Here is a 27919-nt window from a genome sequence, read left to right on the forward strand (position 1 = left end):
CGGGTGAACAAACCAGACACATCACACACAACCTGAAACCCACCCTCCCGAACCAGGCCAAAGCACAAACACACAAGTCAAGATACTGGGACGGACCGGGGCGTATGCCCGTGGAGCAAGTCAGAGACATTCACAGCGAGAAGATGCTTCACTTCCGATGGAACGGACGAACAAAATGCAGGACGCGAATGCGTCATGTGCTGCGCTGGTGGGAGACGAAGATTTTGGAAGAGCCAACGATCCTCCAAAGTTTCATCCGACTGCAACGACAACGATACAAGTAACACGAGCCTGGGGAAGCTGTGCCAGTGAGGAGACATGCTGCAGAATCAAGGGACATGGCGTACAACAGCTCTCACGTATCCACCAAACTTTAGTGCACCTGTTGTGTTGAGTTCATTCTCTCAGTCCTTCTCCGTCTGGTTGATCATTTTCGTTGAAATGATGTCAATTACATAGATGGGTCGTTCCAAAACTGTTCCACCATGCAGAAAGGATGTGGTTGGATTTTGAAATAAGATTTGTTTGTTATTCACAACACCAGTCACATGAGGTGCGATTTGAATATTAATGCATTCATATCTTCAACTAACAACGGAATACTATACACGTTATTGGAGATATTATGAAGTCCTTTACAATCATTTCATCAGTTCGAATCAGTACATGCCTAAAAAGCAACAAATCACCCAGAACGAGCAGAAACTAACGGCGCTCTTGAAAATATTGATAGAATAGAGAATAGAAAAGCTTTGTTTGGTTAACATTTAACAATTAGAAAGAGGTATGCAACTGGCAGCTAAGGTGTTCTACCTCTTAGGAATTCGGAGAAGGATTCGGTAATATTAAATTCACGAAATAGTTACCAGTTAAATTGTTTTAATTATCACCATCACCTCTATCAGAATCAGTGCAGTATATGCGTGGGAGAGCATTTGAGGAATAATATGGTTATGTACATGTAACCGTAGATTGCGACTTAAAGCGGGGCCCGCTTGTAATAAAAAAATGACACAACTAGAATGGTTTTCTAGATAAATGTCAACAACCGCAGTTGTCACCTAATGTCTTATTACTAGTCCACCAACCAATTTTTCTTCTTTGCTTAACAACTACTAGGTCATGCCGGAAATTTCCTCTATCCTTGGAGACCGACATCAAACAGGCTGTAAAGTTTTGGTTACTAACTATAACCTGTTCGCTAAATTCTATTCGAATAAACCAACGCCAATCGAGCCTTTTGTTGCATTAGTTATGCTTTAACATATCAGTCAAGTGAATCGGTTTCGCAAAATAATAACTTTTGACATAGAGCTGCGTTTCAATTCTTTAGGACTGCTGCTTTAGACTGACTGATGCTAAAAACAAAAAAGCTTCAAACAAAAAGTTGTAGATCAACTAACTCATTACTATATGCATCTTTGTAATACAAAATTCGAATGTATCAATAAAGAAACAGAAGACGCTTAGCCGAATATTTTGAAAAAAAAAAAAACAATCACACAAAGCATCGAGGAGCGCCCCGGAACGTTATTGCTTAAAAGAGTTCGCCCACTGTAGGACGAATCCAGCCGTGGAATCAAACAATCAAATTTAACAAACAAACCCCAACAAACAACGCACTTTAATGCACCAGCAGCAAATAAAAAAGAAGATCCCTTTTTTATCCCGTCCCGTCACCTCGTTAAGGACACATCGTACCGAGAGATTCGTGCCCATTTTCTTGGCTCAAGTGTAAATCGTCTGTATCGGCATTTTTCAACCCTGCCCGAGTGGGTGATTTCCTATTGTCCGGCGTCAATTGCATTGTACTGCTCACAAAGAGGATGAAACTTCATAAAACTACACTCTTCTAAAGGCAGAAAATCAACGAAGGAAAAAGGGAAAGCTATCTTAATCAACCTAAGGTGTAGTTACCCACAATAAAGCAGATTTTTGTTTTCGGCCAACCTTGCCAACCACAACCGCTGGCAACCTCGGTACTAAATGGGTTACAGCATGCGAAATATCACCTAAAAAGAGACACATCACTAATCAGTACTGGTAGGGGAAGTTGTAAGGGTTTGAGAGACGCTTCAGTCCCAAATGTCGGGAATTGGACGATTGAGATGAAAAGGACACAAAGCACCTGTAAACTACCCTACCATTAAACTGGTTGAATGACACCCGGTGTATAGTGTTGTGCGCAAGTGGGAAAACCAAGAGGGATCAAAGCGTAAGGGTTACGCCCGAAATGGACTCGGATGTAGATCCGTTCGGGTGTGTGCAACAAACCTCCATAAAGGCACGCTTTACCGGATACCAACAGTGAACTGGGTATACATGGATGCCCATAAATCCTTCCCCTTTTAATCCGAATACGGGCATTAAGAAGATGTGTTGGCTACCTTTTTCTTGACACACATGTTACCACACATGTCACGTTCTCATTTTGCGGCTCAACCATTTAATGTGCTATCGATCTCTCGATGCAAGAACAATCCAAATTTTTCGGGCAGTAGCCGCAAGAAAATGAGCCCGGCCAGCCACAACTCACAATCCAGGACACATCGATCGCATGCAGCACCTGCTGCATGATGACATGCAGGATGATTTGTCCAAGATTTTGGTTCAAAACTTCAAAGAGACGCGGACACTGACTTCTTCTACCATCTGGTGCAACCTTTGGTTCTGTTCTGAGACTTTTATGAGATGGTGTGTGGACAGCGCAGCTCCCGGCCACAAACTGTCGCTGCGCAATTAACCATCCTCACGCACAGTACAACAGGTGTTACTGTAGGCGATGCGCTTCTTTTGTTGCCCTTGCTTCTGTCCTTAAACGCGTAAGAGCCAGCAGTCTTATAGTGGATGAAATTGTCGTTATGTTACACGGACCTTTCACTCGCATCTTTCCCGCCCGGTTGCTTCAAGAACTACCGATCGTGTGTCATCGTCACCAGTTCGTGGAGAACCCCAGGTCCTTGCCTGATCGATGTTCTTAACATGCAAATTATAAGCCTGTACGCGTGCACCACCGGGTGTGAAGCATGCAAAACCCTCGGAAGATCGGTCGATGACAGCTTGCTAATGAGACGGTACGGAAGGTTTAATTGAGATTACTTACACTTTTCAATTAAATGCTGTTGTTGCGGGCATCGAAAGATTGAGCAGATGCACTCACAGCCAGCACATGTAACCTACAAGAAAGATAATAAAACACGTTAAAAACCAAACGTTTTAGCAATATAAAAACTTACTCAAGTAATACGGTACCGCTAATGGCGCAGTTTCAGAATCCGGGAACCACACTTATTAGAACACAAAACAATTGCTTGCTTTTTCATACACACGCACACACGCGGGCATTGCATATATTGTATAAACCTCTTATAGACTTGCACATGACTTTCCCCCTTTTTTGAACACAATTTTATACTTAAAATCACATTAAAACTGCACAAACATTCAAAACTGACGCCACCGAGATTCTTAATTTCAGCAAAAGACGCGACAGCAAATGAGATGAAAAAGAAGAAAACTAACTGTCATTTTATAGTAGCGTGCCAATTGCGACGTGTGTGAGCTAGCCGGCCGTGGTTTTTGTTGAATATGGTGTCGTTTTGTGAGAAGTGAAATTGTAGGGAAATGTTAGCAAAAGTTATGTAACGTGCAGAGAGTGATAAACTTAATAATTCTAACGGAATGGTTTCGTTTGCTTGGGTTGGAATACAAACCCCGCTGCTTTAAGTTCTAGATCTGGTTTCTCGACGAGATATCGTTAGCGTGGATAGGCGTGTTTGTGTGCGTGTAAGCATGTGTTTCCGATGTTCTGATTGAAAAAATATAGGTTAGTATCGCTTCATTAGCCAAAAAGCTAACGGTAAAGCAAGGTATCACTCGTGCAATAAATCGGGAATATAAATGAGTGTGTGTGTGTGTGTTTGGTGAAATAAGTGCCGAAATGAATATTCATGCTTTGACAGAAATTAATGTCATAAATAATTTCAAGCGGAGATGTCTTCTAACCAAAGCAATAAATTAAAATCTCGGTCATCTCGTGATAAAGAGATTCTTGAAAGCTTGCGGTGAAAAAAATTTGATCGCGATCCTGCCAGGAGTCGAACCTGGAATCTTCTGATCCGTAGTCAGACGCGTTATCCATTGCGCCACAGGACCCGCTTGTAGAAGGTGAGTTAATAGCTATATGTAAACACGTTAAATCGCGCACGTATGTCGCATTCAAGGTAAGTTTATATTGAAGTATTGAGCATTTGCTATGTAGACAAAAGAATAAGATTTTCTAGCCGTGTTTTGTATGTGTACAATTTGATTTTTATATTACAGGTGCATATTAGCAAATTGAAAAGAATTTAGGAGTGATAAATACACTTTGAATGCATTTGAATAGTGCTTCTAAAATTATTTTTTTGTTAAAAGAGAATACATAGAATAATACATCTGTACATAGAATAATAAAAAAGTCTTTCCCATACCGGGAATCGAACCCGGGCCTTCTGGGTGAAAGCCAGATATCCTAGCCACTAGACCATATGGGAGTATGATGTAGTGGTTGGAGAAATGTGTTGAAATAATGTATAAAACAATAAAAGCTCTTACAAATTATGAACAATGAGATAGTACAGTAAGATGAAGATAGTAAGAAGCGTATGAAGACTAATTACTACAATTCCCTTTTATCAAACAAACAAACAAATTAAACGACCATAGTGTGTTCAAAAAAGAGGCAAACGCGATGTTATATAAATAAGCAAGCCAAACTGCGAATCGAATACATTTCAAAAATGACAATTTAATTGCCATCTAAATTAATAGATCTCAAAAACGTTTTATCAAGCTATGGCGTTGCGTGCTATCTAACCTAAGATAAAATAAGATAAAAATACTGGACAATAGCTCTAGAATAGTGTTTTACAAACACATCGAAGTGAACTCTGATCGCACGCTTTTGTTATTGATTATTTTAAGCATGTTTTCCCGTGGATTTATTTTATTTTTTTTCGTTTTCATATTACTTTTCGACATTTTGGTACACCCACAAGTTACCGACAACGAGGGAATAGATAAACAGCTGAAATCACATTTTAGAGATAGAGAGGAAAGAGGCCTGAAGGCTCAAAGTATTAAGTATAATTTTATAAATAACAACAACAATTAAGAGATTTTTCGATAATTTCATATGAACCTTGCCACAGCAAACAGAGAAAGAAATTACTGCTCAAACGATGGTTTTTGACAGATTTTCATGGGGGCTGTCAGCACCCTTCTTTTGTGCAGTGGTTGAGGGGTTGAGGGGTTTTTGTTTTTGTGGATTCACAACAGTGCTCACAGGCAGTGACAGTCCAAGGGTGCTGTTGATAAGCCGTGGAGCCCCTGGCCTCCATCGGATTTCATGCAAAACTGACAGATTCGTATTGGGCTTCAGTTTGGCATCCCCCCCCCCCCAACCCTGGGGGATGCCAATGAGAGCACTCTTTGAAATTTACTGTGCCTCGCGGTCTTATAGAGCATTATTTCTCTAAAATCTTTATCTTTTGCCCATACAACATAATTGACAAAAAAGCAAAAGAAACTTTTGGAGATGCCGGGGATCGAACCCGGGGCCTTTCACATGCAAAGCGAACGCTCTACCACTGAGCTACATCCCCTGTTGTTGAAGGTGGTGTTCAAAGTGCATTATAATGCCATGGCAGAGAAAATAATATGTCAACAGATTTATTTGTATTGCTATTTTTTTCCTTTAATTTTTATAGCTTTGTGTTTTTAAAACTACATTCGCCTCTTGATTATAGGTGTTCGTGAACGAAAAGGCATGGAATAATTTGAATAACACATTCTGAACAACATATGAATGATCTGATACATGAACGTAGACGCTAGACTCGTTTCGTTCATATTATAGAGCAAACTCACTCTGTTAATACATGTGCGTATGCCGCTTTGCTAATTTGCGTTTTCCGTCTGTAATGAACACATTTGTTGACTTTGCTTTGAGCAAAACGATTGAGTAGTAAAAGAAAGGGTAGTTGTATTGCTCAATAGATTACGGGCAAAATGGGTTCAAACCAGAGAGATTGAACTGTACTATTTATTGTATTCTAAGCAACAAATAAGTGATATTTATAACAACTCTGTATGGTAGCTTCTCATGTAAACATGTTACGTATGATACATACATTATTGCGATACATGCATTATTATTGTGAATAAATTATTGCGCACCTTCTTTAAGATCGTGCTTAAAAGTTGCTTATGTCAAGTGTCTGGTGGTTTTTAAGGTGTTTATGTTATGTTGTTGTTTTTGATGTTCTAGCCTAGCCATCGGGCCATGGCGTAAGTATTATGAAAAGCAATGATGGAATAATCAAACAAGTGATAAGAAATCGATAGGTCAGCGGGGTGCGGAAATGTAGGGTGGAGAGTAAGAAGGGGATATAGCTCAGTGGTAGAGCGTTCGCTTTGCATGTGAAAGGCCCCGGGTTCGATCCCCGGTATCTCCAAAGAATTGTTTTTTTTTTGATACAAAAATCGCTGCTGTAAAATAGCAACATATCAAAAAATGCATTACAAATGCATCAAAAAACCATCAAAAGCTTTAAAACACATTAAAAAATCAGTCTCAAGGAAGCTCGATGCATTATTTGTAAGATATGGGGGAATACTATTATTATGTTATTGTCAGTTGGATTAAACACTGACACTGTTGGTTATATGTTTGAAAATGAGATGTACAAAACAATACACTTGTACTTGCTGCCTTGCCTTAGCTAGCGCTTGGCAGCAAAAAGCAATTTGACAGCGGTGGGATTCGAACCCACGCCATTTCTGACTGGTGCCTAAAACCAGCGCCTTAGACCACTCGGCCACGCTGCCCTCTACGGAGTGGGGCAAAACATTTCTATTTAAATAAAATTGTGCTGAGAGGACGATGAAGCTAATGCAAATAGTTGATTGGTTCCAGATAATGGGCAGTTTTTCTTAAAGTAATAGACAGCATGCTTTACTTATTTCCTTTTTAAATCATTTCTACAGAACTAAATCAAATTATGGTTCACTGTTTCGATAGTAGAATTAATACTTAGATTAAGTTATGATTTTTCACGAAATATCAGATACACCCACAGCCTTAACTAAAATAAAAGAACGATAGTAATACACAGGACAACAGATCATATACCATTCTAGATTGTTGGCTTTTGCCAAAGACAGTGTATGATCGCTCTCGGTATTATAGAACGAGATCGTCAACAATTTAGGTCTTGTGAACAAATTTTGGATTTTGCAGTAGTTTTTCCACGCCAGGCCTTTTACTTAACCTTTGGGATTGATTTTCAAAAATTTTACCGTTGTTTGGAAAACTCTCCAGACCTTTGTGGGTTTTTAATATGTTTTGAGATGCTTTTCAAACGTCATGTACCAAAAAAAAATTCGAATTGCAATCACAATGCCTACAGATGTTCAATTGGTTCAAAATAATCTCAATGCGAGTAAAACGTATACATGACACTCTATTTTACTTGATTTGGCCTTATTTTATCTTTTTATCATGTATTTTACAATTTTCTAATTTTATCTTTATATTGCCATTTTAAATTTATGATTGGACGGGACCACAGTGCGGCTTTCCCACAGATAAACAAAGCAACCCTGCACAGTTGTGATTGATGACGGTTGGGTTGGCGCGCGCGCTTAGACAAACGTCAAAATTACAAAAACATTTTGTTTAGTTTTCGAAATCACCGTCGTTATCGGTAAAAAATTGCAAGAATTGAACAAAAACGACTAATTCCACGATGTCTACCGCTGCCAAGTGGCGATCATTACTTTGTGAAAGTAATCAGCTACAACTGAAAGCTACCCTACTTGGTGGACAAAGCTTTCGGTAAGTTTCATCCGCCAGCGAACCTCCCTTTTGTACTGTTTTCCATGCTCCACATATGACTGTGTTTTCAGCTGGAAACCCCATAAACTTAATGAATCGGACCAGAAACCGAATGAATTTATTGGGGTGTTTGCCAATATCGTATGGATACTGCGGCAAACGGAACGAGAGTTGGAGTACCGTATCGTAGGTGAACAATCCTATCCTAATGGAGCAAACAGGGACGTTACGAAGTTGGCCGTTCACGAACAAACAACCACCAGTGTAAAGAATCTTGCTCAGGTGCGCTTGAAGGTGGAGGAACCAGTCGAGTACGCCAATGGTGGAGAATTATTGTATCCGGTCTCGTATTACGAGCAGCTGCTGCGAATCTACTTCCGCCTAGATGTAGATCTCGAGCATTATTACCAGCAGTGGATCAAGTGTCACGAACATTTCGCAAACAGTGCTACCAAGTTCTATGCGGTTCGACAGCTAGATCAGGACCCGGTAGAGAATCTGTTCTGTTTTATCTGCTCGCAGAACAATCACATTGCACGGTGAGCAATACCCCTTTCTATTCTAGCCCAATATCGCGCTGATTGTTTGCGTTCATTTCCAGCATTTCCGACATGGTCGAAAAGCTTTGTCGCAATTATGGAGAAAAAATATGTGACTACGAAGGCACCTGCTATTACAACTTTCCCTCAGTAGCATCACTTTCCGACAAATCCGTTGAGGAGAAGCTACGCGAACTTGGATTTGGCTACCGTGCCAAGTACATTCAACGATCGGCGGAAAAAATTGTGCTACTCGGTGATCTCCAATGGTTCCGACAGCTCTGCCAGTTGGACTATAAAGCAGCCCACAAGGAACTGCTATCGCTTCCCGGCATTGGACCGAAGGTGGCCGATTGTATTTGCCTCATGTCTCTGGGACACCTACAAGCCATCCCTGTTGATACGCACGTTTTTCAGCTGGCGAAACATTATTTACCGACGCTGGCGAAATCGCAGAACGTTACCGATCGACAATACGTGACGGTAGCGGACAAGTTCCGTGAGATATATGGCCCATACGCTGGCTGGGCGCAAACAGTGCTGTTTTGCTCCGATCTTCGTCAGTTCCGGCAACGTGAGACGGGAGACGTTGGGGAGGGGCAGGAAAATGCAAACAAACCAAGAAAAAAGCAAAAGAAAAAAGTATGAAAAGAATGGAGGAAGTTTGTTTTAAAATCTGTTTCTTTTAATACTTAATATTATGTAAAACTCTGCCATGTATAAAGGTAACCTAACATTAGGAACAATCGTTTTCTAAAACACAGTTGTTCTGTTGTTCTAAGTTAAAAAAGAGCCATTTTTTTCATTAGCTGCGGTAACAAATTTTTCTCCTGCCTATCTTTATCTTCTGTATTTGTTCGTTTTATTAATCTTACGGATCTCTGTGTAATGTGTAAGCGGGTACTAGAATACTGTATAGGTGACACAGGGTTGGCATCGGCCCGACCGCACGACTACGGTTCGGAATCATTCGGTGGAGGAAACGGTGCGTTCTCCTCGTAGATCATGACCAGCTTACTGTACTTCATGTTGCGCTTGTTCACTTTGGCTTTGTCCTTGGTGTCGCAGTCATCGCTGCTGCTTCCGGATGTCGCTTCGCTTAGTGAGAGCTTCGCCGACAGTCCTTCCAGCTCGAGATCAAGGTACAGCTGACCGAGCTGATCGTTAACCAGGATAGGCTGTACAAGGAGGGAGGATACAATATACCGCATTAGATGTTACTCAAACACATGCTCAAACACATGACATTTTCTTACCTGACTAATTTTCTTCAACGCCAAATTGTCCGAATCCAGCAGCTCCTTAACCGAACGTTCGTTGATCTGATACCGGTAGATGAGATCCTTCGTCTGGCACACGTTATCTAACCACGGCGGATTCGGACGTCGCTTGGCACGGCATCCACTGGCACCACTACCATTCGGTCGCACCATCGTACCAGTTCCTTCCCCCCCACCGCTTCGCTTTCCACCTTCCAGCGAGTCCTGATTGCCGGACTCACCGTCCCCGTGCATCCGGTTGTTCGAGGTCGCATTGTTTGAGCCACTTTCCCAGCACATTTCGCTCGATTCTTTGCGCTCCGCTCCGTTCTGTCCCTCGGACGAGTTGTCCGTCTTGAGAAAGCTGGAGTAAAAGCTGGAAAAGCTAGACTCGTCCATATCATCACTAACTTCACACATCCCGATCACACCACCTCCATTTCCACCGCCACCGCGCGAGTTGCTATTTGTGCCGATCCCGGTACCGATACCAGTCGGCAGTTTGTCCAGCTGACTGGTAAGTCGTGCACCACCGTTTACCCGCCGATCTACCATACTGCTGCCACCTGCAGTGTTGTCGCAGTGCTTATCGAGCACTTCGTCCAGCGCACAGTCGGTACAGTCGACGTTCGAGATGAGGGGCGAATCGGTAAGATCCTTTTTGGAGGATTCCGAAAAAGCCTAATGAAAGGTGAAAAAAGAACGGACATGAATATGCAACAGAACGTTGATATCATTTCCCTTCTACACTACTCACCCGGTTAACGACAATCGAAGCGGATGCAATACTGCCCAAAGCTGAGCCCGGTTCCGCTTTCACCGATGTTGCCTGGGAGGATGGACGTTGGAATGGGGTTTGTGACTGGGAACCGCTTCCAGCCGACGGTGGAACGGTTATGTGGGCGGGAAGTTTACCACCATTGTTACCGGTATGGCCAACGTTCGTTGTCGTACCGGACACTTCGGCCGCTTGGGCTGAACTTTGCCCTCCCGGAGTCGTTCCCATACCTAGGGTAATGCCACCGGTTGTCGTTTGTCCGGGACCACCGGATGATTGGCCAGTTTGGGACTGTAGCCTCTGCTGCTGTTGTTGCTGCTGTTGCTGCTGCTGTTGCCGTTGTTGCTGCTGCTGTTGATGCTGTGAATGTTGATGCTACGAAAAGGATTTAACAATAATGAAGGGAAGTGCAAGATAAGTTTTAAATTTATGTTTGAATGTTCGATCAGCAATGATACACCGAGCACACATTTAGTAAGCACCAGTTTGGCAGCAGGCCAGCAGGGCCTGCCTAAGAGTTCTCGCTTACTAACGGCTCCAGCTCAATCTGTAAACAATGCAAAGGGGAAAAGCTGGTATTTAAGTATGTAGTTTGGAGCTGGAACATCCGCTTTCGTCAACCCGTACAAGCGTCCTAAAAAATAAAAAATGAAGTGCTAAATTGCTGCTGTAAAAAAAAGGTGAAAAGAGACACACACACAGTCCTAAAGAATCTCCATCCACATTCCCCAAAAAACGTGACCCAACGGGAGGAGCCTCTCCTACTGCATCGAGAGACTCCGGTGTTCTAAGCATCCTTAAATGTTATAGAGCGACTCTCCAGCGTGTGAAGCGCTCCTCATCAGGATTGTTTTTACCTCAAGTTCTCTCGTTCACAACAGTTCCGGAGCATCCCCTCCCTCCCCCATTTTGTCCGGAGCATCTTCCCATCTCGTCGTAAAAAGTGTGGGAGTGCCGGATGAAGATTAAGCCGCCCGCCAATTGGGGAGGTGTCGCGGGAATAGCCCGCTCTGCCCCAACATTTGGTGGCGTGTCAGGATGGTATAGTTGGATGATGGTTGTTGTTGGTTGTTGATGTTGTGGGTTTGTATGTATGGATGTTTTGTGATAGTGTGTCTTTCTGTGTGTGCAGGTATGTGTACCACTTGTGTTTGTGTGTTCACTTCCCCGGGCCACTTACATTTCGCGTGTCACTGTCGAGCCCGCACGGTGGGGGTAAAGGTTGATAAGGCATCGCGTGGTACATCATCGGCGGGTACAGGAGCGACTGCTGGTAAAGCTGTGGATGCGGATACATGACACCGGCCGCCATGTACGGTACGGTGATCGGATTGAGACGGGGTAGCGCCTCCAGCGCTGCCACCGGTGTGGTTTGGGGGGCGGCAGATGCGGCAGCTGCAGCAGCCGCCGGGATGTAGTACAGGGTGGGAAAAATGCTGTGCGATGGTACGAAGCTGGCCGTGCCCGATCCGGCACCGGCCGATGCTTGCATGGTCGTTACGCTCACACTGAACGGTGGCCATAGGTCACCGGTACGACCCGTAATGCTTCCGCTGTGCGTTCCGTACGTCATTTGGGGCGTAAGGATGGAGGGTGTGGTGAAGGTCGTGTTAAAGGATGACCGCTGATTCCCCGAAAGACCGGTAGCCGGTTCGGCTTGGCAAGGCTGACCCAAACCATTACTCTGGAACTGGCTTTGGTACGCGTGTTGTTGGGTTGATTGGTGCGTACTCTGCTGCTCTGGAAGTTGTTGGTGTTGCGCCTGTTGCAGATGTGCTGTGGAAGAGTTGGCAAGGGTTGTTTGCTGAAACGAAGTGGACGACGGTCCTTGTCCATACAGTCCCTGATGGTGCGGTTGCAACATGTGTTGCGATTTGTAGTGCAAGTGTAAATTTGTTTGTTGATAATGTTGATGCTGATGCTGCTGTTGCTGCTGAAATTGTTGCTGCTGCTGTTGCTGCTGCTGCTGCTGCAGCTGCTGTTGTTGCTGCTGTATCAGCAACTGTTGCTGCAATGCATGCGGTGCAACAGGACCCATCTTCTGCTGCTGCTGTTGCAACTGCTGAATTGAGGTACAGCCACCGCCCGTGTCCGGATTGTGCTGATGTTTGATCGTTTTATGTGCGTCCCCCTCCCACGAATGGGATGAACCACGCTTCACACCGTGGCCAACCGTGCCACCCCCGTACGCTCCTTTGTCCGGTGGGCCTTTTTTGTTCTTGTCCGTGCCGCGCGCAACCATCCGTGCCTCCCGGTGCTTTTTCAGCATCACCTTCTGCATGTCCTCGTTGTGCTTGCAGAGCAACTCCTCCGTAAGGGTCGGTGGCTGAAAGCTACCTCCACCCCCGGACGATGTCCCCGTACCACCCGTTCCGCCCGTGTTGCTCGTCGTGTTGGTCGTACTGTCCATCTGGGCGTTGCTTTCGGAGCTAAAGTTGCCTGCCGATCCGCCGCTTCCACCACCACCGCTCGCACTAAACTCGCGCTGGTTGGGACTGACCGCGTGCGACTGCTCGTCGCCAATCGTTTCCGTGTTGGTGCCGCCCGATGAGTCCATCTTCATCTGCTCCTCAATGTTCATGGCCGGCCGGCTGTCGAAGAAGCGCTGCAGATTCTCATTATAGTTCAGCTGGTTGTAGCTCGGTGGCGTTTCCGACGAGCTCTTGCTGTCGAAGTACTCGTGGTGGGGTGATATCTCGCCCAGCATTACCGAGTCTCGCTCGGAGAAGGTAAAATCCGATTCATTTAGCAGATTTAGCTTCAGCTCCGGTTGAGCCACCTCGTCCATTAGCTCCTCCATGAACGAGGCGAGCGCTTTGCACCGTTTGGACACTTCCTGTTTTACCATGTCCGACGGTTTGGCGACCGGTTCCTTCAGGAGACGTAAAATTTGCTCCTCGATCATTTTCGCTTCCTTCAGCGCTTCATCGGAAAATTGGTTCTGCGTTTGGTGGCAGTAAAAAGGTGACACAAAGACGTCCGCGTTCGATGGACCCTGCAGGATGCGATGGTTGCCGATCACGAACTCTAGCTCCCGGGACCATGGATTCACGAAGCTGGTCCACTCGGTGCTGAGCACGATGTAGCATCCGTTGTTGACCAGAAACCGATAAGGTTGGCTGACGAACGATGCACCGGCTGTTTGCCCTTTAACCATGACCGTTTCGTACGCCTTCCGCAAGATAGGCATATCGTCCGGATGGTACAGCTCCATGATCGATCGTCCAAGAATATCTTGCGGTAGGTAACCGATCGATTCAACCGAATTCCCGTCCACATAGCTCAACACACCGGACGTGGTGTGGCGCGTATTAAACTTAAGATCACGCTCGCACAGAGATTCGTTCGGTTCCTTGTACACACTCTTGACCGGCGTGGCGGAGATGATTAGCAGAATGCTGCGACCACTCATGATTTCCGCATTTTCTGCCGGTGCTTCACGGAATGTTAGCACCAGTCGGTACGGTTCATAGTTGACGGTCGTTTTGGTAACACCAAACCCGGCCGTCTTCAGTCCACGGTACTTGCGCAGCATAACGTAGAGTGAATTTTTCTGATCCTTTTGACCACTCTTGGATTCTCCCAGCGGTACAACGACCTTCGACGTGATCTGGCTTGCAAATGTGGCCCGATCCTTCGGGTGTACGAAGTCGATAAACGATCGACCCAACCACATGTCCTTCGGGAATCCGAGACTGTGCGTGATGCTGGGCGTTGTGAAGAGTACGACCCCGTCGTGCATCGAGATGACACAGCAGAACCCATCCTCCACGTCGGGTTTGTTGGTACGCGGTGTGTTTGATTGCTGCTGTTGTAGTTGTTGTTGCGGTTGTTGTTGCTGTTGTTTGTCGTGTTGCTGTTGCTGGGGATGAAGTGTGTGGTGTTGCTGTTGATGCTGCTGCTGTTGCTGCTGGCAGGATGAATGTTGCTGCGGCACATGCAGTCCATGCTGATGACTCTGGAGCGAGGCATCCTGCTTCGTGGAATGCTGATGTTTGGGATGTTGATGTTGTTGGACGGTATGGTGAAGCTGTTGTTGTTTTCCTTGTCCATGTTGCTCGCCCATAACCACACCCAAGAGAGTTCCACCGCTCGATACGGTGTGGTCCCCGGCTTTGTTGTTTCTTATTCCGCTGGATTCACCGGTGGCGATCGAATTGACGATGGAGGCCACACCGGCCGGTAGTGGTGCCGGTCCAGGCAGAATGCTCTGTGCGATCAGTTTCTTCTGCAGGCCATCGTTGGTTGCATCACTCGACCGATGCATTTGTTCCTGTGACATGTGCTTGCGATCGTCCTTAGCTGTTAAAGGTGGAAACAAAACAAAGCAATAATAAGCAAATGGTCACAAAGATCTGCGATCGTTCCCAAAAAATATTCCTCAATCTACATACTTTTTTCATCGTTGATGATCTGTGCTGCAACGGCTCCCGCAGCAACCCCTCCCACACTGACCAGTTCAACCCCGTTTGCACCATTTCCCCCACTGGTAACGTTCAGCTCATGACGATCGTTTGATTCCGTTCCATGAGCGACCGTTAGCCCAGCCGTTCCTCCCGTTCCAATGTCTCCCGGTACGGCAGATCCGCTACTAACGGACGAATTCCCTGGTACCGTATCCATCGGTTCAGGATCACCACCGCACCCCGAAACTTCAACGGATGTAGCTGAAGTTGCTGCGGCAGCGGATACTGCCACGTTGTTATTTCCAGCGGATGATCCATTCGGTGCCGGAGCAGCATTATCGCTGGTCGTCTTTAGCTTCTTCTTTTTGCGATCCTTATCCTTGGTGCGCTTGATGGCCGGCTGCGGCAGTGGCGCAATGCTGCTGGCCTGCGTCGAAGCCTTTCCACCATATCCACTGCTGCCGGACGAGTTGCTGCCACTGTGGCGTGACTTTGAGCTTCCGCTGAAATCGAAAAAAGTGTAAAAAAATAAGTAAAAAAAGCCACCATTTGGGTTACACTCTAATGCTTGCCGTTAACGCACACCGTTTCGAGGTAGCAAGTTTAAAAGTTAATGTCTTGGGAAACTGTAAGCAGGGGAAAAAAAAGCAGGAGTTGGGCCGCATGAGCACATGCACAATATTCGTTCAACACTTCAGGTCGGCAAGCCGTCGTCCGCAACACGTGACAGAAGCGTTTAAAAAATGGGAAATGTTGCCGCGAAACGTGTTCCGAAAGAAGTTATCCGAAGAGCATTCGGAAGTATGCTATTAACGCGATGATAGGCGGTAAGCGAAAAGGGCTGAGGGATAATCAAAAAGGGGTGTTTTGTGTGTTAAATTGCGGTGTTAAAGTGTTAAGATGCATGATAAAATGACTGATTTAAAGCAATCATTTAAATTACAAAGACACAAAATAAAGAAATGTAGCTATAATGGTTCAGAAAATGTTTCTAGCAAGTGACAAAGCAAGTCTGACTGGTACAAAAGCACTTAATTAAGGATATACAGTCTCGGACAGCAGTTGAAAACCACTTGCTGTTGTACGTGATGTAAAAATGTGATTGTGAAGTCAATTTCCAACGAATCGATCCAATTTGTTTTTGTAAAATTAATTTAAACATTTTGAGAAAAAGCTCATGTAATTATACAAGTTGTTTATTTGAAACTATATTTTCCATTGTAATCGGAATATGGCCATAGCACATGAGATCATAAAATAAAACTATTAATCAATTTTAGCTTTTTAGTTTATTTAGCTAAAAGTTCGTTTTTTGGGGGTTTCGAAATATTTAAAATATTTTTTTGGCCTTGTTTTTATTCTTGTGCAAACATTTATGCATGAATGAACGATGCATGGATTATAGATGACACCAAATTGATCAAATGCTGAAGAACATTCTACCAAATTTTCATAAAGTTATATCTAGCAGAAGTATTGTAAGCAGCAGTGTAAAAATCGGTTATAAAAGTTATCTTAATCTGTTATTCTTTTCAGTTCTATTCTCGTTCATTTATTCATCTACAGGTAGGCAAATGGCAAATTGAAACAAAATAAAATGTGTAAAGTGTATAAAGAATACTGAACTTTTTTTTTCCACCACATAAGTACAACCGATTTTACCCTAGGGTTGGGATGCTGATCGACGAACCATAATATCGGAATATGCAGGGTTTTAATCCACATAATGAATTTGCTTAGAGGAATATTTCAAATGGATAGTGGAATATTGCAAGCCTGTTGTAGCATCAATCGTCTTTTGCAATTATATAATGGAATTTTGCATTCATTTGCAGTGGAAATTTGCTACACGACTGTGGAATTTTGCAATTGAATGCTGGTCAAAGGAAGCAGTGATTAAACTTAAAATTTTCAACTAATTTTTGCGTTAAACCCGTTCAAATGTGAATCGTTATTAGATGGCATTGTTCATTTCGCATTTTTTAACAAGGGAGCTCCAAACGTTCGGCAGAAAATTCACAGCTGATTACTATTTGCCACAGTTTAGTTGCAACTTTCCCCCAACTGAATGCAGTGCCGTGTTGCAGGAAGCTCTAATCCACTAATCGTTTGAAAAATTCTTCTGAGTGATCTTCAAGTTCCAGTTTTTCGATCGAAACCCTGTAAATATTTGAAATCCATCATGAACATACATTTTATTGCTGTGAAGGGGTTCGTTTTTATATAATAAACCACTTGTTGAAAAGAAAATGAACGGTATGATCAATTTACCATTCCATTCCATTGCCAGAAAACCGATCTTATTTCCATTTATCTATCGACAGAAAAGGAAATACTCAAACATAATAATCATATCGCTGGCCTTTGAGTCATGCAGTCATATTCGTTAGCATTGTTTTTTTCTTCACTTTTGAACGTTTTGAAGATTTAGAAGATCATCGTACCGTCAACATTTGATACGGTTTAACACAAAAATTAGGTGTGGTAATTGATTAAATTACTATTTCTTTTAAGCAAAGCTAATTGCAAAGATAAATTGCGAATTTCTTTCCACAACGGACTTGCAATGTTGCACTATCCATTTGAAACATCCACTGATTGATTCAAAAGTTCTACAGTTCTTCATATATGAATGAAAACCTAGTAATATTCCTGGACGGTTTTGCCTTATGGCAAATATATACACTGTGTCAAAAAATTACCCGTACAGAGAAAACTAATGGAAATAATCGTATGAAAAACGTTTAAATCTTAATTTAGAGATTCCTTTTACACTTGATGCATGCTAAAATTAGTCGATTTTGTAAGTAAGTGATTATAGGGACATAAATTTCATCCAATATTATGATAAAAACATTTTTATTGAAATAGTCAACAAATCTGAGCCAAAAAGTTGTCCGTGCAGTGAGTATCCTTTCAAGTGTTTGTTGGGTAAATAATTATTTCTAAGCAGGGTTACGTCAAATGTGTCAAAAGTGACACTATGAGGCTTTGTTAAGTGTTTCCAAGAAAAACAAAGGAAATGATACGATTGTCTACCATAAAACGATCAATTTTTGTATTTAAAATGCTATTCTTCAGAGCAATTCAGAGCCGTTTCACACACAAAAATCCAGGTTGAAATCCGGAAGCTGATCCTAGATCTCAGGAATGAAGGCGAAAACTTGTCGAAAATTGCACATGTAGTAAATCGCTCGCGATCATCGGTTCAATATGTGATTGAGACCTTCCAGAAAATAAAATCTCTGAAGATCATTCCCGGAAGAGGCCGCAAACCGCAGCTCGCCGAACGTCACAAACGCATTATCCTACGGGAAATTAAATAAAATCCTTTGGTTAGTGCCCCCAAACTTGCAGACAAAATGGTTTGGGGTGCCTTCAGTGTAAATGGCACCGGAAACTTGACGTTCATTGAGTCTACAATGGATCGATTCAAATATTTCCAGACCTCCAGACGTCAATCCTATTGAGAGCCTGTGGGATCATCTTGAGCGAAAAATTAGAGAACACTCGATCTTAAATAAAAAACCAGCTGATAGAGGTTTTCATGCAAGAAATGGGAGAAAATTTCGTCTGAAACAACTAAAAAATTGGCCTCTTCGATGAAAAGGCGTTTGCAGAGCGTAATTGCAGCTAAAGGGTGACATACACGGGCTCGATAAACTGTGTGTTTGTTCATTGTACGGACAATTTTTTGGCGGTGAATTTGAAAAATTAAGTTGGTATATAATTTTTACTAACAGATTGAATTGTTTTTTTTTGTTGAAATCAATGCTGATTGATCAAAAAAATACATTGCACTGCTGCATGGAATAAATATGATATTTGTATTGATTGATAAAATATGTTTTATCCGTTATTTTGCATCCATGTCTTTGCTGTACGGACTATTGTTTGACACAGTGTGTGAGGATCAGCAGATGCAATTAATTCTACTTAAAATTATCAACAGACAACAGCTAAAAAAATGTATCAAAACAATTTTGAAGTCTGAAGAAACTGATCATACGACATATAGCTGTCATTTTGGAGTTAAATAAAAAAATATATATTCGAATAGGAATATAAGATCAAAAAGGCTCATAATAAAAGTGCCGACTGTTGCATACGAATCGTTACATAAAGTGGAAACTGAACTTCATATTCTTAGTTGAATTATTCAAAGTCTAGCAAGAAAGAAATCAACAAACCTCCTCTGTGACTGGCTGTTGCTGCAACTGTTGGAGTAGGCAGAATCGGACACCTTGGTGTTATGCGTCGAGTCTGCACCCTCCAAATTTTCCATGCCCGTGGTGGACATTTTGCTCTTGTTCGTCTGTGCCTTGTTGCCGGTACGGTACGACGGTTGCAAACAAATCACAACAAGTTATGGTATTTTTTTACAATAAATTTCACTGTATGTCTTTTATGGCACTATTTTGCAGCATCCCAATGATGCCAGCTTTGGTTTCTTCGTCGTATCTGTACGATGTGATGCTCGTGTTTGTGGTTCGGTAAACACTGTTCAAACATGAAGTCACTGAGCACTTTAATAGCTGTTCTAAAATCGGACACCAGAAAATGGGGAAGAATGCAAAAGAAAATGTATTTAGTAGCGTTGGTGGAAAAATTTTGTATTATTTTCACTGTGTTCGAGTGTTTATTTAAAAAAAAAAAAACGCTTCGTACTGAACGATCCAACACACAAAGCCGTACACTTGACGTCAACGTTTAGTAATGTAATGGATCGTTTGCGTGTTGCACTACGGTCACACAAACACACTCGGAAGCAACCAGTGTATGCACTTATGCAGTTTGATTAGACACAGAACCCCACGCAGCAAACACGTGAATGATGCGACGTTCTCTCGAATGGCAGTAAAATGCTCAGGAAGAGGATAATTTTATCACCGTTAATTCTTACACTTTTGATGATTTGTTGTAATTGTAAGGTAGAGTTTTACTGATTTAATTAATACACTTGCTTTATTTTATCACAAACCGCGGGAGTACCGGTGAAATCGAACAAACACGACCGATATGCTAGGTCCAGCAGAGTGCGAAATTGCACTAGCGCTAGCAGTTTTACTTGCACTGGGTAAAATGCACTTTACAAACACCCACACATACACTTGATCGTCGGTATTGTGCCGGTATGGAGCGCACTGTCTATCTCTCGGACCCATTTGTATGGGTGAGGCGGCGTCATCAACCGTAGTTCTCACATGTCGCTGCATGTGCACGATTCCCGTATGAGGTTACAGCAAACTGCACTGGTTGCATTGGGCACTGATTACGATGATGGTGGGAGATAGGGAGGCGTTTAATGTTCACAGCCCGGACCTTGGATTGCTGTAGAGAATCGTTTGCGGTTTGTTTTTGCTTGGCCCAGGTCATGGGATAGAATCACGATGCAATTGCAGCATCTAACTAAATTACTTCTAATCGAAAAATTTTTGTAGAAAAATCATACTTAAATAACAATCCCACTTGCTGTGCATTAAATGCTTTTGCATTTGTAAAAAAAATCACTTAAGATTCACAAACTCTGATTCCTGTCCTTGTTCAGGATGATTCGAGACACGAGTGACCGTACTGGCCAGTGAACAAATGGCGACTGCTCTTGCTAAACCCTACCGGAGAAGCGCAATGGTGGCCAAGGAAGCAAAAAAAAAAAAAAAAATGACGGTCATCACCATAACACCCCAGGAACGAAGGGAATGTGCCCTCGATTGTGCTGACTAAAGTATCAAGTATTTGTGTGTGTGTTTGTGTGACGATTGAGTCGGTTGCAAAACATGATCCTAAAAACCATACAAACACACACCCTTCAACGATAAAGCTTCGACACCGCACAAAATGAAAGTCCGGGGTCGAGTCGAGCCGAGGTAAGGAATGGCAGAACGGTAGAGCTAGAACCGGGGGGGAGAGGAGGGGGGAGCTCAGAAGCGTTACGCATACTCACAGCGGGCCAACACTTAGTAAACTGCTAAAGGCATACGATCGATTACGTATATTCTCACAGACACCGGGGTGTTAGCGTGGTGGAAGTATAGGGTTCGTCTGACAGAGTGGTCAGTCCAGTCCAGCACCCTCCGTCTCCCATCCCCGTACCCGTATCGCGTTATCGTCATGCACCGGAAAGTCACATGTTGTACCACGAGAGTGTCGTAATGCCGGAATGGCGTTCTACAGTGTCAGCTTGAACGGAATAGATACAACAAAGAGCCAATGCCACTGGTCGTGTTCTGCCACATCTGTTTATCGCGACATTTGGATGGTTATGATTGTTGTGTGCGAACACTTCAACGCAAACACGTACACACAAACAGTAGTGAAAACTTGCTGTCTGTTTTGCAGTGCATCTAGCTTCATATACTGTTGATTGATCAGTTAAAGCTATACTAACGAAATGCTTTAATGTAACGCATCGTAACGCTTGAGCCAACGTGACGGCGTTACTAAAACCTTTATCTTGTGTTTTAGTAGTCTTTCATATGCTTTCAATTTGCTATTCAAATACTACCTCAAAGCTGCAGACGAAGTCAAAGAAATCATTTGCCATGTGATGGATAATATTATCGAATGACCGGTTAAAACAAATTATAATCTAGAAGTATTACGACAACACTACACTGTCCTATCTTTCTCTCTCTCTCTCTCTCTCTCTCTCTCTCTCTCTCTCTCAACTAACTAAAAATAAATAAAGATATCGACTCTTCTGCTGACCTATGCCCATCATCTGTAAATGAATTGAATCCAATTATAAACGATCTTTGAATCTAACAGTGCCACAACAATATCATTATCGCTTTGGTTCGGTTCGGCCCCACCACAAAACACCGTGCAACACTGAGTTTTTGTTGCGTATTGTAATTCCTTGTGTTTTCAATTTTACACAATTTTTTCCCCCTCATGCTCGCACTCGGCATTCATCGTAATCGGAGCCTTTTTCCCGTATCCTATCCCGGTATCTCCTCGATACCCTGCCCTTTCGTTAGGTAACGTAGCGTTGGTTGGAAAACGTGCCAACCCGGGCTGGATGTTTCAGCACCAACACCACCACCACCACCACCACCAAAGCTGCATATCTCTGCCATTTTCAATCTACCCTGTGTGACCGTATCTGGCGTTGATGTATTGTGTTTTAGGTTGGTAGAAACAGCCTGGACATACGGCCCTTCAGAACACACCTTACCGAACGATGAATGGTCATCAACACTCTTGTCAGTGGGTAGTTGGACAGGATTGAACAAATCGAGAGGCTGCTGTGTCGGTGAGTGGAGCATGTAACTGTTATGAACATATCACCTCCGCTTCTGCTTAGGGTTTCATCTCGCGTGGGGAAAGGTATTGGGCAAAGGGCGGCGAGGTGGATGCCACAAATAACTACACCGGGATAACTACACGCAAAACTTTCTTGGGCATATCGCACGTTGGAAGTTGTCCAGGAAGCCCGAAAGTGTGGTGGCTATTTTTAATGCAGCATATTGGATGTATTCATGGAGGTAACATTAAGATTTTTTGTAGTGTTGTTCAACAATGTCACACTTTTACTGTTTGCCGGCGTGCCGATAAGCGTTAAAAATAGCCCTTTTGTACGGTTTGTGCTTCGGAAGGAAATGCTCATTTACTTAAGAATTTTGGAATAAAAGAAAGGCGTACAAATTCTAACAGGAATTATGGGATTTTTCTAAAAAAAAAATTCTTTACTACACAAGATATCCTGTAGGACTCCAATCACACAAATAACAATTAGTATGTAGAGAGTGCTCTCTAGGGGAGGCCCGGTGGTGTATGTGACAGTGGCACTGGTCTTCACACGGCAGGACCGGGGTTCAAATCCCATCCGGACCTTCCCCACGTAGTGAGGACTGACTAACCAAATTCGTCGTATCGGCAATCTGATCAGCCATTTAGATGGCGGCCGGCATGACCTTAGAGGTCGTTAAACCAAGAAAAAGAGAAGAGCCACTCGTGCACACATCGCCTATGACCTTTGTTAGGCTATGTTAATGGTGCCCATCGAATTCCAATTCCCAAGTCTGCTGAACATGTGGGTCTTCCTTTGGATCTTATCTATCTACCAGCGTTGATTCGTTGTCACACTTGCACCCGATACGATCGCGATTGAATGAGCCGCCATTCAAAACATTCACTCCTATCCACACTTTGTCTCTCGCCTACCATCGTTCAATTTCAATCATCCGAATGTCAATTTGCTCGTCGCTTCACATTTTCAACGCTAAAGCCCACCTAAGGGGAAGTCTCATTTGAATTTCAACGCATCCGATCGGGTTCCTTTTAGACCGCAGCCTGCAGCAGATTGTGTACCATATCAAATGTTGTATTGCATCCCTTGATCGATCGTCAGTGATCGATGCGAAGGTTCTGGAAGCATTTCTCCAAAACGGCGAAGCCCACGCCACATGTACCGCTTAGTTGTGATCATACAATGCCAGAGTGCCTGCTGTCGGGTGTAATAGAAACGAGGCACGACACAATCACTAAAGATCACTCTCCGTTTCACGCGTGTATCACTTCAATTCAGCTTAAACCACATACACTTCAGCTTTGGAAGAATGTTTCTTCTTTGTAAGGATTCAACGTAAGCGCGTTTTTCGTTTGATGTTAATAAAACACTTTCTGCACCATTTTTTTAATAGGAAAATCAATTAAATCGAACCAGAGTTTTAATGGTACGGCTTCTTGCGTTTGCTTTTTGTGACATTTAAATCACTAATCTTCATTTTTCATCACATTTTAAACACATCACTGAACTTTCCGAATGCATTATTTGTTTGAAATCGTGAACTTATGTATATGTAACACCGAAAAAAATCACAATCACGTTCTCATTCACACAGACACACACACCTACCATGGGATGGTTTTTGGTTTTAATTTTTCTAAGTCCACGGTACGGTTTATCACGGCACGAACGAATTACCCATCCGTTCTGGACGACTGTTGACAACGGACTGATCGTTTGCTAGCAAACCGTCTGCCGGCTTGCCCGGCCGAGTCGAGTGTCGAACAAACTGCCTCAAACACTCCTCGCACGTGTTTATCCTCACTTTTCCCGGACCTGTGTATCCATCATATAATGCGCGAGTTTACAAGGAATGAATTTTAATGTTCATTTTGCCTACTGCCTGAATTGCCCACTAAAAACGGTGTTACCTTGTGCGCGCTATGGTTCGCCAACCCTGTAATGAACTGACGCGGCCTAAACAATGCGATGAACGCGCGTTGTGTGTTTCGAAGCGTGCGGCATGCCGGTTTTCCCTTTGTGGAAAATTTACAAAGCTGTGGGGCAGGAGGGACACGAAAAAAAACAGGACTTCATGTTGCTGCACACATTACCGGCATATTCTCCTTTCTCCGGGGGGGTGAAGAAATGGGCAAGGTGTAGAGAATTGGTCGTGTGGTTACGTATTGCCTGTTTTTAATTTTGTTATGTCTTCTTCATGTGCCAAGGTGTGCTGATGGAGCTGCCTGATGTCTAGTACGAGTAGGTGAATAGGTTGCTGTTTATGGTGGTGCTGGAGAAGCACAGAGAGTCGACTCTATCTCTCTCTCTCTCTCTCTCTCTCTCTCTCTCTCTCTCTGTATCGACTCCGGTGGAAGGTAGTCACGGTGTCACCGATTCACGTCTGCTGCAACGTGACCGGCAAACGGTGGAGGGTTCACTTTGCACCCAGCGCTTCGCACTGGTTTCGGGTAAGCTGTTTGCATATTTTCCCCTGGTGGTAGTAGATTGATGCACGGGACAAGACGGCTCCATCCATGGTTTCGTATGGTGGTAACGTTGAATGGCTAAATTATGATGAGGAGTGTTGCCCAGGTGGTAAGGAATCACCTAAAAGAGATGTGTTATCGATTACATTAGCAGATACATGAAAACAAAAGTAATTAAGATTGTGTTATAAATTGTGCAATACTATATAAAATGGCGCTTTAATAGAGTTAATCACTTACCAAAAAAAATTCTGTTATATATCTTTAAATTTAAATTGAAGTTTTGTATGCAAAATATCTGTAATAACTGGTGGGTTATGCGTCATACAACTGCTTAACTTATTCATGTTAAAATTGCGGATAATCAAGGTTCGGCCCAGTGTTCTTCTTCTTCCTCTTGGCTTATCGACCTCCTGAAGCCGGCCATCTAATGGCTCACTAGACTTCTGATAATACGTAGTTGTCCAAATAGTCAGACCTCGTGTGGTTCGGGATATGATGGGATATGAACTCCAGCCCTGCCGTATGAAGGTCGACGCCGTTGTCGCCTTACCGTCCTTACCGGTGCAGAAAAATGTTAAGAATACTGGAATAAATATTTTTTGTTTAGTTTAAGTATAACGGCTCGGTCCCGTACTCTCAGCTTTTCTCGAGCTGATTTAGTACAAATTTCTCAAGATATTTCCTTTTTTTTCCCTTATCCCGGATTGAAACGCTTAATGTTATTTATAAGATAGTCCTGATTTTTTTTTATATCAGGACTATAAATAGGTACAAGCGTGGACGCGGTTTTAGTACAAGCGCCGTAAATTATTCAATTTTACTTTGGTGCAATCCTGCAACACTCAACCATCTTGAAGTGTCATTTTCAGGCTTTCTTTTCTCCCAGCTGTCATTTTTCTGAAGCTTAAAATAAATAGATTCCATGAAAATCTAAAATGACAACATTTGTGCTGAACGAAGTGTTTTTGTGGGGAGTTCTACTACTGTGTCAGAAAAGTAAGATGACATTGGATGTCAAATTTCGCGCGCCAAAAGAAACCCTGCCCCTTGTTTTTATTATTCGTTTGTCAATATGTATGTTTTTGACAGTTCTGCCACGTTTCAAGTCACAGCATCAACCCGGCTAGGAGCGACAGTTTGATTTCGGAGTGCTGCGCCAAGTGTTTTTGTCCATAATGAACATGTCCAAGTTTGTGGAGCAGCGCGCATGTATCAAATTTTGTTTACGCAATGAAATAAACGCTGCGGAAACATTGCGGTTGTTACAAAAAGCCTTCGGGGAAGAATCTATGTAGAAGAAAAATTTGTACAAATGGTGATTTCAGTGATTTCAAGAATGACCGTGAGAAGGTCGAAGACGGGGACCGTCCGGGGAGATCATCTACCTCGAACGACGACGCCCACGTCGTCCAAATCAAGGATTTGGTGGTCAACAATCGTCGGTTGACCTTTAGGAACCTCCAATCCGGTGAAAGCGGCCGGATTAGTGGAAAAACAACAGCTAGTATTTGCGCCACTATAATGCGCTCTCCCATACAGCCATAATTTTGAGGAAATTTTTCACAACAACTAGCACCCATATGGTTCCGCAACCGCCGTATTCGCCAGATGAGGCACCACCCGACTTCTGGCTGCTCAACAATCTAAAACGGCCGCTTCAGGGACACCGTTTTGACACTATCGAGGAGATAGAAGCCGAAGCGACGGCGGAACTAAACGACATTCCAGCATCCACGTTTTCCACCTGCTTCGAGGCGTGGGAGAAGAGATGGAAGAGGTGCACTGCATCGTAAGGGGGATTACTTTGAAGGTCATAATGGCCTTCATTTATCCTAATAAGAAAACCATTTATGAAAAAAGCCAAAGTCACTTTATTTTTCGGAAACAGTAGTACTTCATTATTACTACTACGGCTACCTAAAGCCATCGTGTATTAATGGAAGTTTATGATGACCTTGCTCTATCAGGAAGAACTTGTCAAAAGTGGTTTGCGTGGTTTACAAGTGGCTTTTAAGTTCCAACAATAGCTCTGCATATAGAAATATGAGGACAGAGAACTTCCAGGCAACGCTCGTTGAATATCCTTCGCAAATACAAGATGAACTTGTAATGGCGTTTGAGGTAACTTAGCCAGCCATTTGCCAACGTTTAAAAACTATGGGTATGATCCGCAAGATATGACATTGGGTGTCGTTCGAACTGAAGCCAAGAGATCATCGACTCCCTGGTCGAATATTCAAGAAAAACACCCAACCTCATGTGGCAGCTCCGGTTAAAACATATTTAAAATGTCTCACATGAAATGTCCTACCCTACCTGTCGTACAGCCCAGACAAGGCGCCTTCTGATTATCATCTTTCTGGATCGATGCAACATGGGCTAACAGAGTCATGTTTTTCTTCAAATTTGAAGAGGTGAAACAATGGATCGATATATGCATAGCGTCTAATGAACCGTCTTTTTCTCGAATTGTAATTTGCCAAAAAGATGGAAAAAAATAATCAACGATAGAAAATACTTTTGAAATCATGAATTATAAATTAGAATTACCAATTCTTCTACGATGATGTTAAAAAAAGGATACAATAACTTATTTTAAGAATTACTTACTTAAATTCTGTCAGCTCCATAAAATCACCGTAACAGTAACATAAAATTTCTTTCACACGTAACTACCGCCGCCATAGCTGTAATGCTTATACACCTTCGTCCCATTGTTTCAAAATTTGGGTTCTTTATTTTGTTCATTCCACCGTTCCAGATTACCTTCATCCTTCCTAGGGTGTAGCCTACAATGTGTGTATTTTTGTTTTATTCTCCTATAATGCTAGAAATCCTAAACGCACGACGCGACAGAAATATGATGTATAATAGATGTAAAGAGAGAGAGATAGAGAGAGATAGAGAGAAATAAAAACATGGATGGACATATCCTTCCAGTTCCCTCGATTCACTTATGCTTTCTCCCAATTAATCCATACTGTGTTGTTACACCAGTGCTTTATGTTTGGTTTTGTGACATAACTATCACACTTATCACACGCAGAAATATCGTTCCCATTCGAATTGCTAAAAAGTTTCGCATCCGCTTCTAATGTTTCACTTATCGGAACTTCTCTAACCCCTTCAAAACGCAAATCGTGCCTCATCGTATCGGTGAATGTAGAATAAATTACTCTTCTGTCATACCTTCCCACGTTCTGCTCCTTTATCACGTATATTCTCTTCCAACACCACCACCGGCTCCCTCGCTTGGAGCTCATCGAAACGGTATAGGACAAATTAGGGCACTAAACGTCACGTAGTACTACCACCTAGCGTTACAGTGACAGAGC

At 43.0% G+C, this 27919-nt stretch overlaps 3 protein-coding genes and 5 non-coding genes across 9 annotated transcripts in view; 2 read left to right on the forward strand and 6 right to left on the reverse strand.

Moving 5' to 3' along the window:
- Window positions 1-27919, reverse strand: part of LOC126556944 (hypoxia up-regulated protein 1) — a 284918-nt gene that overhangs the window by 209347 nt on the left and 47652 nt on the right. The window lies entirely within an intron of this gene.
- Trnar-acg (transfer RNA arginine (anticodon ACG)) lies at window positions 4083-4155 on the reverse strand. The gene has a single exon. It is a non-coding gene; the product is annotated as a tRNA-Arg (tRNA).
- On the reverse strand, window positions 4464-4535 carry Trnae-uuc (transfer RNA glutamic acid (anticodon UUC)). The gene has a single exon. It is a non-coding gene; the product is annotated as a tRNA-Glu (tRNA).
- Window positions 5574-5645, reverse strand: Trnaa-ugc (transfer RNA alanine (anticodon UGC)). The gene has a single exon. It is a non-coding gene; the product is annotated as a tRNA-Ala (tRNA).
- Window positions 6426-6497, forward strand: Trnaa-ugc (transfer RNA alanine (anticodon UGC)). Its single transcript has one exon. It is a non-coding gene; the product is annotated as a tRNA-Ala (tRNA).
- Window positions 6791-6870, reverse strand: Trnal-uag (transfer RNA leucine (anticodon UAG)). The gene has a single exon. It is a non-coding gene; the product is annotated as a tRNA-Leu (tRNA).
- LOC126559194 (N-glycosylase/DNA lyase) lies at window positions 7785-9066 on the forward strand. The gene is made up of 3 exons (XM_050215317.1): window positions 7785-7879; window positions 7951-8418; window positions 8481-9066. The coding sequence occupies exons 1-3, from the start codon at window positions 7791-7793 to the stop codon at window positions 9064-9066; spliced, it is 1143 nt and encodes a 380-aa protein (XP_050071274.1). The 5' UTR covers window positions 7785-7790.
- Window positions 9366-19170, reverse strand: LOC126559644 (uncharacterized). Its single transcript, XM_050215815.1, has 6 exons — window positions 19052-19170; window positions 14850-15364; window positions 11636-14757; window positions 10435-10830; window positions 9675-10358; window positions 9366-9596 (listed from the first exon to the last, which is right to left on the reverse strand). The coding sequence occupies exons 1-6, from the start codon at window positions 19159-19161 to the stop codon at window positions 9372-9374; spliced, it is 5052 nt and encodes a 1683-aa protein (XP_050071772.1). The 5' UTR covers window positions 19162-19170; the 3' UTR covers window positions 9366-9371.

The sequence above is a fragment of the Anopheles maculipalpis genome, chromosome 2RL, assembly GCF_943734695.1.
Source record: "Anopheles maculipalpis chromosome 2RL, idAnoMacuDA_375_x, whole genome shotgun sequence".
NCBI classification, from domain to species: Eukaryota; Metazoa; Arthropoda; class Insecta; order Diptera; family Culicidae; genus Anopheles; species Anopheles maculipalpis.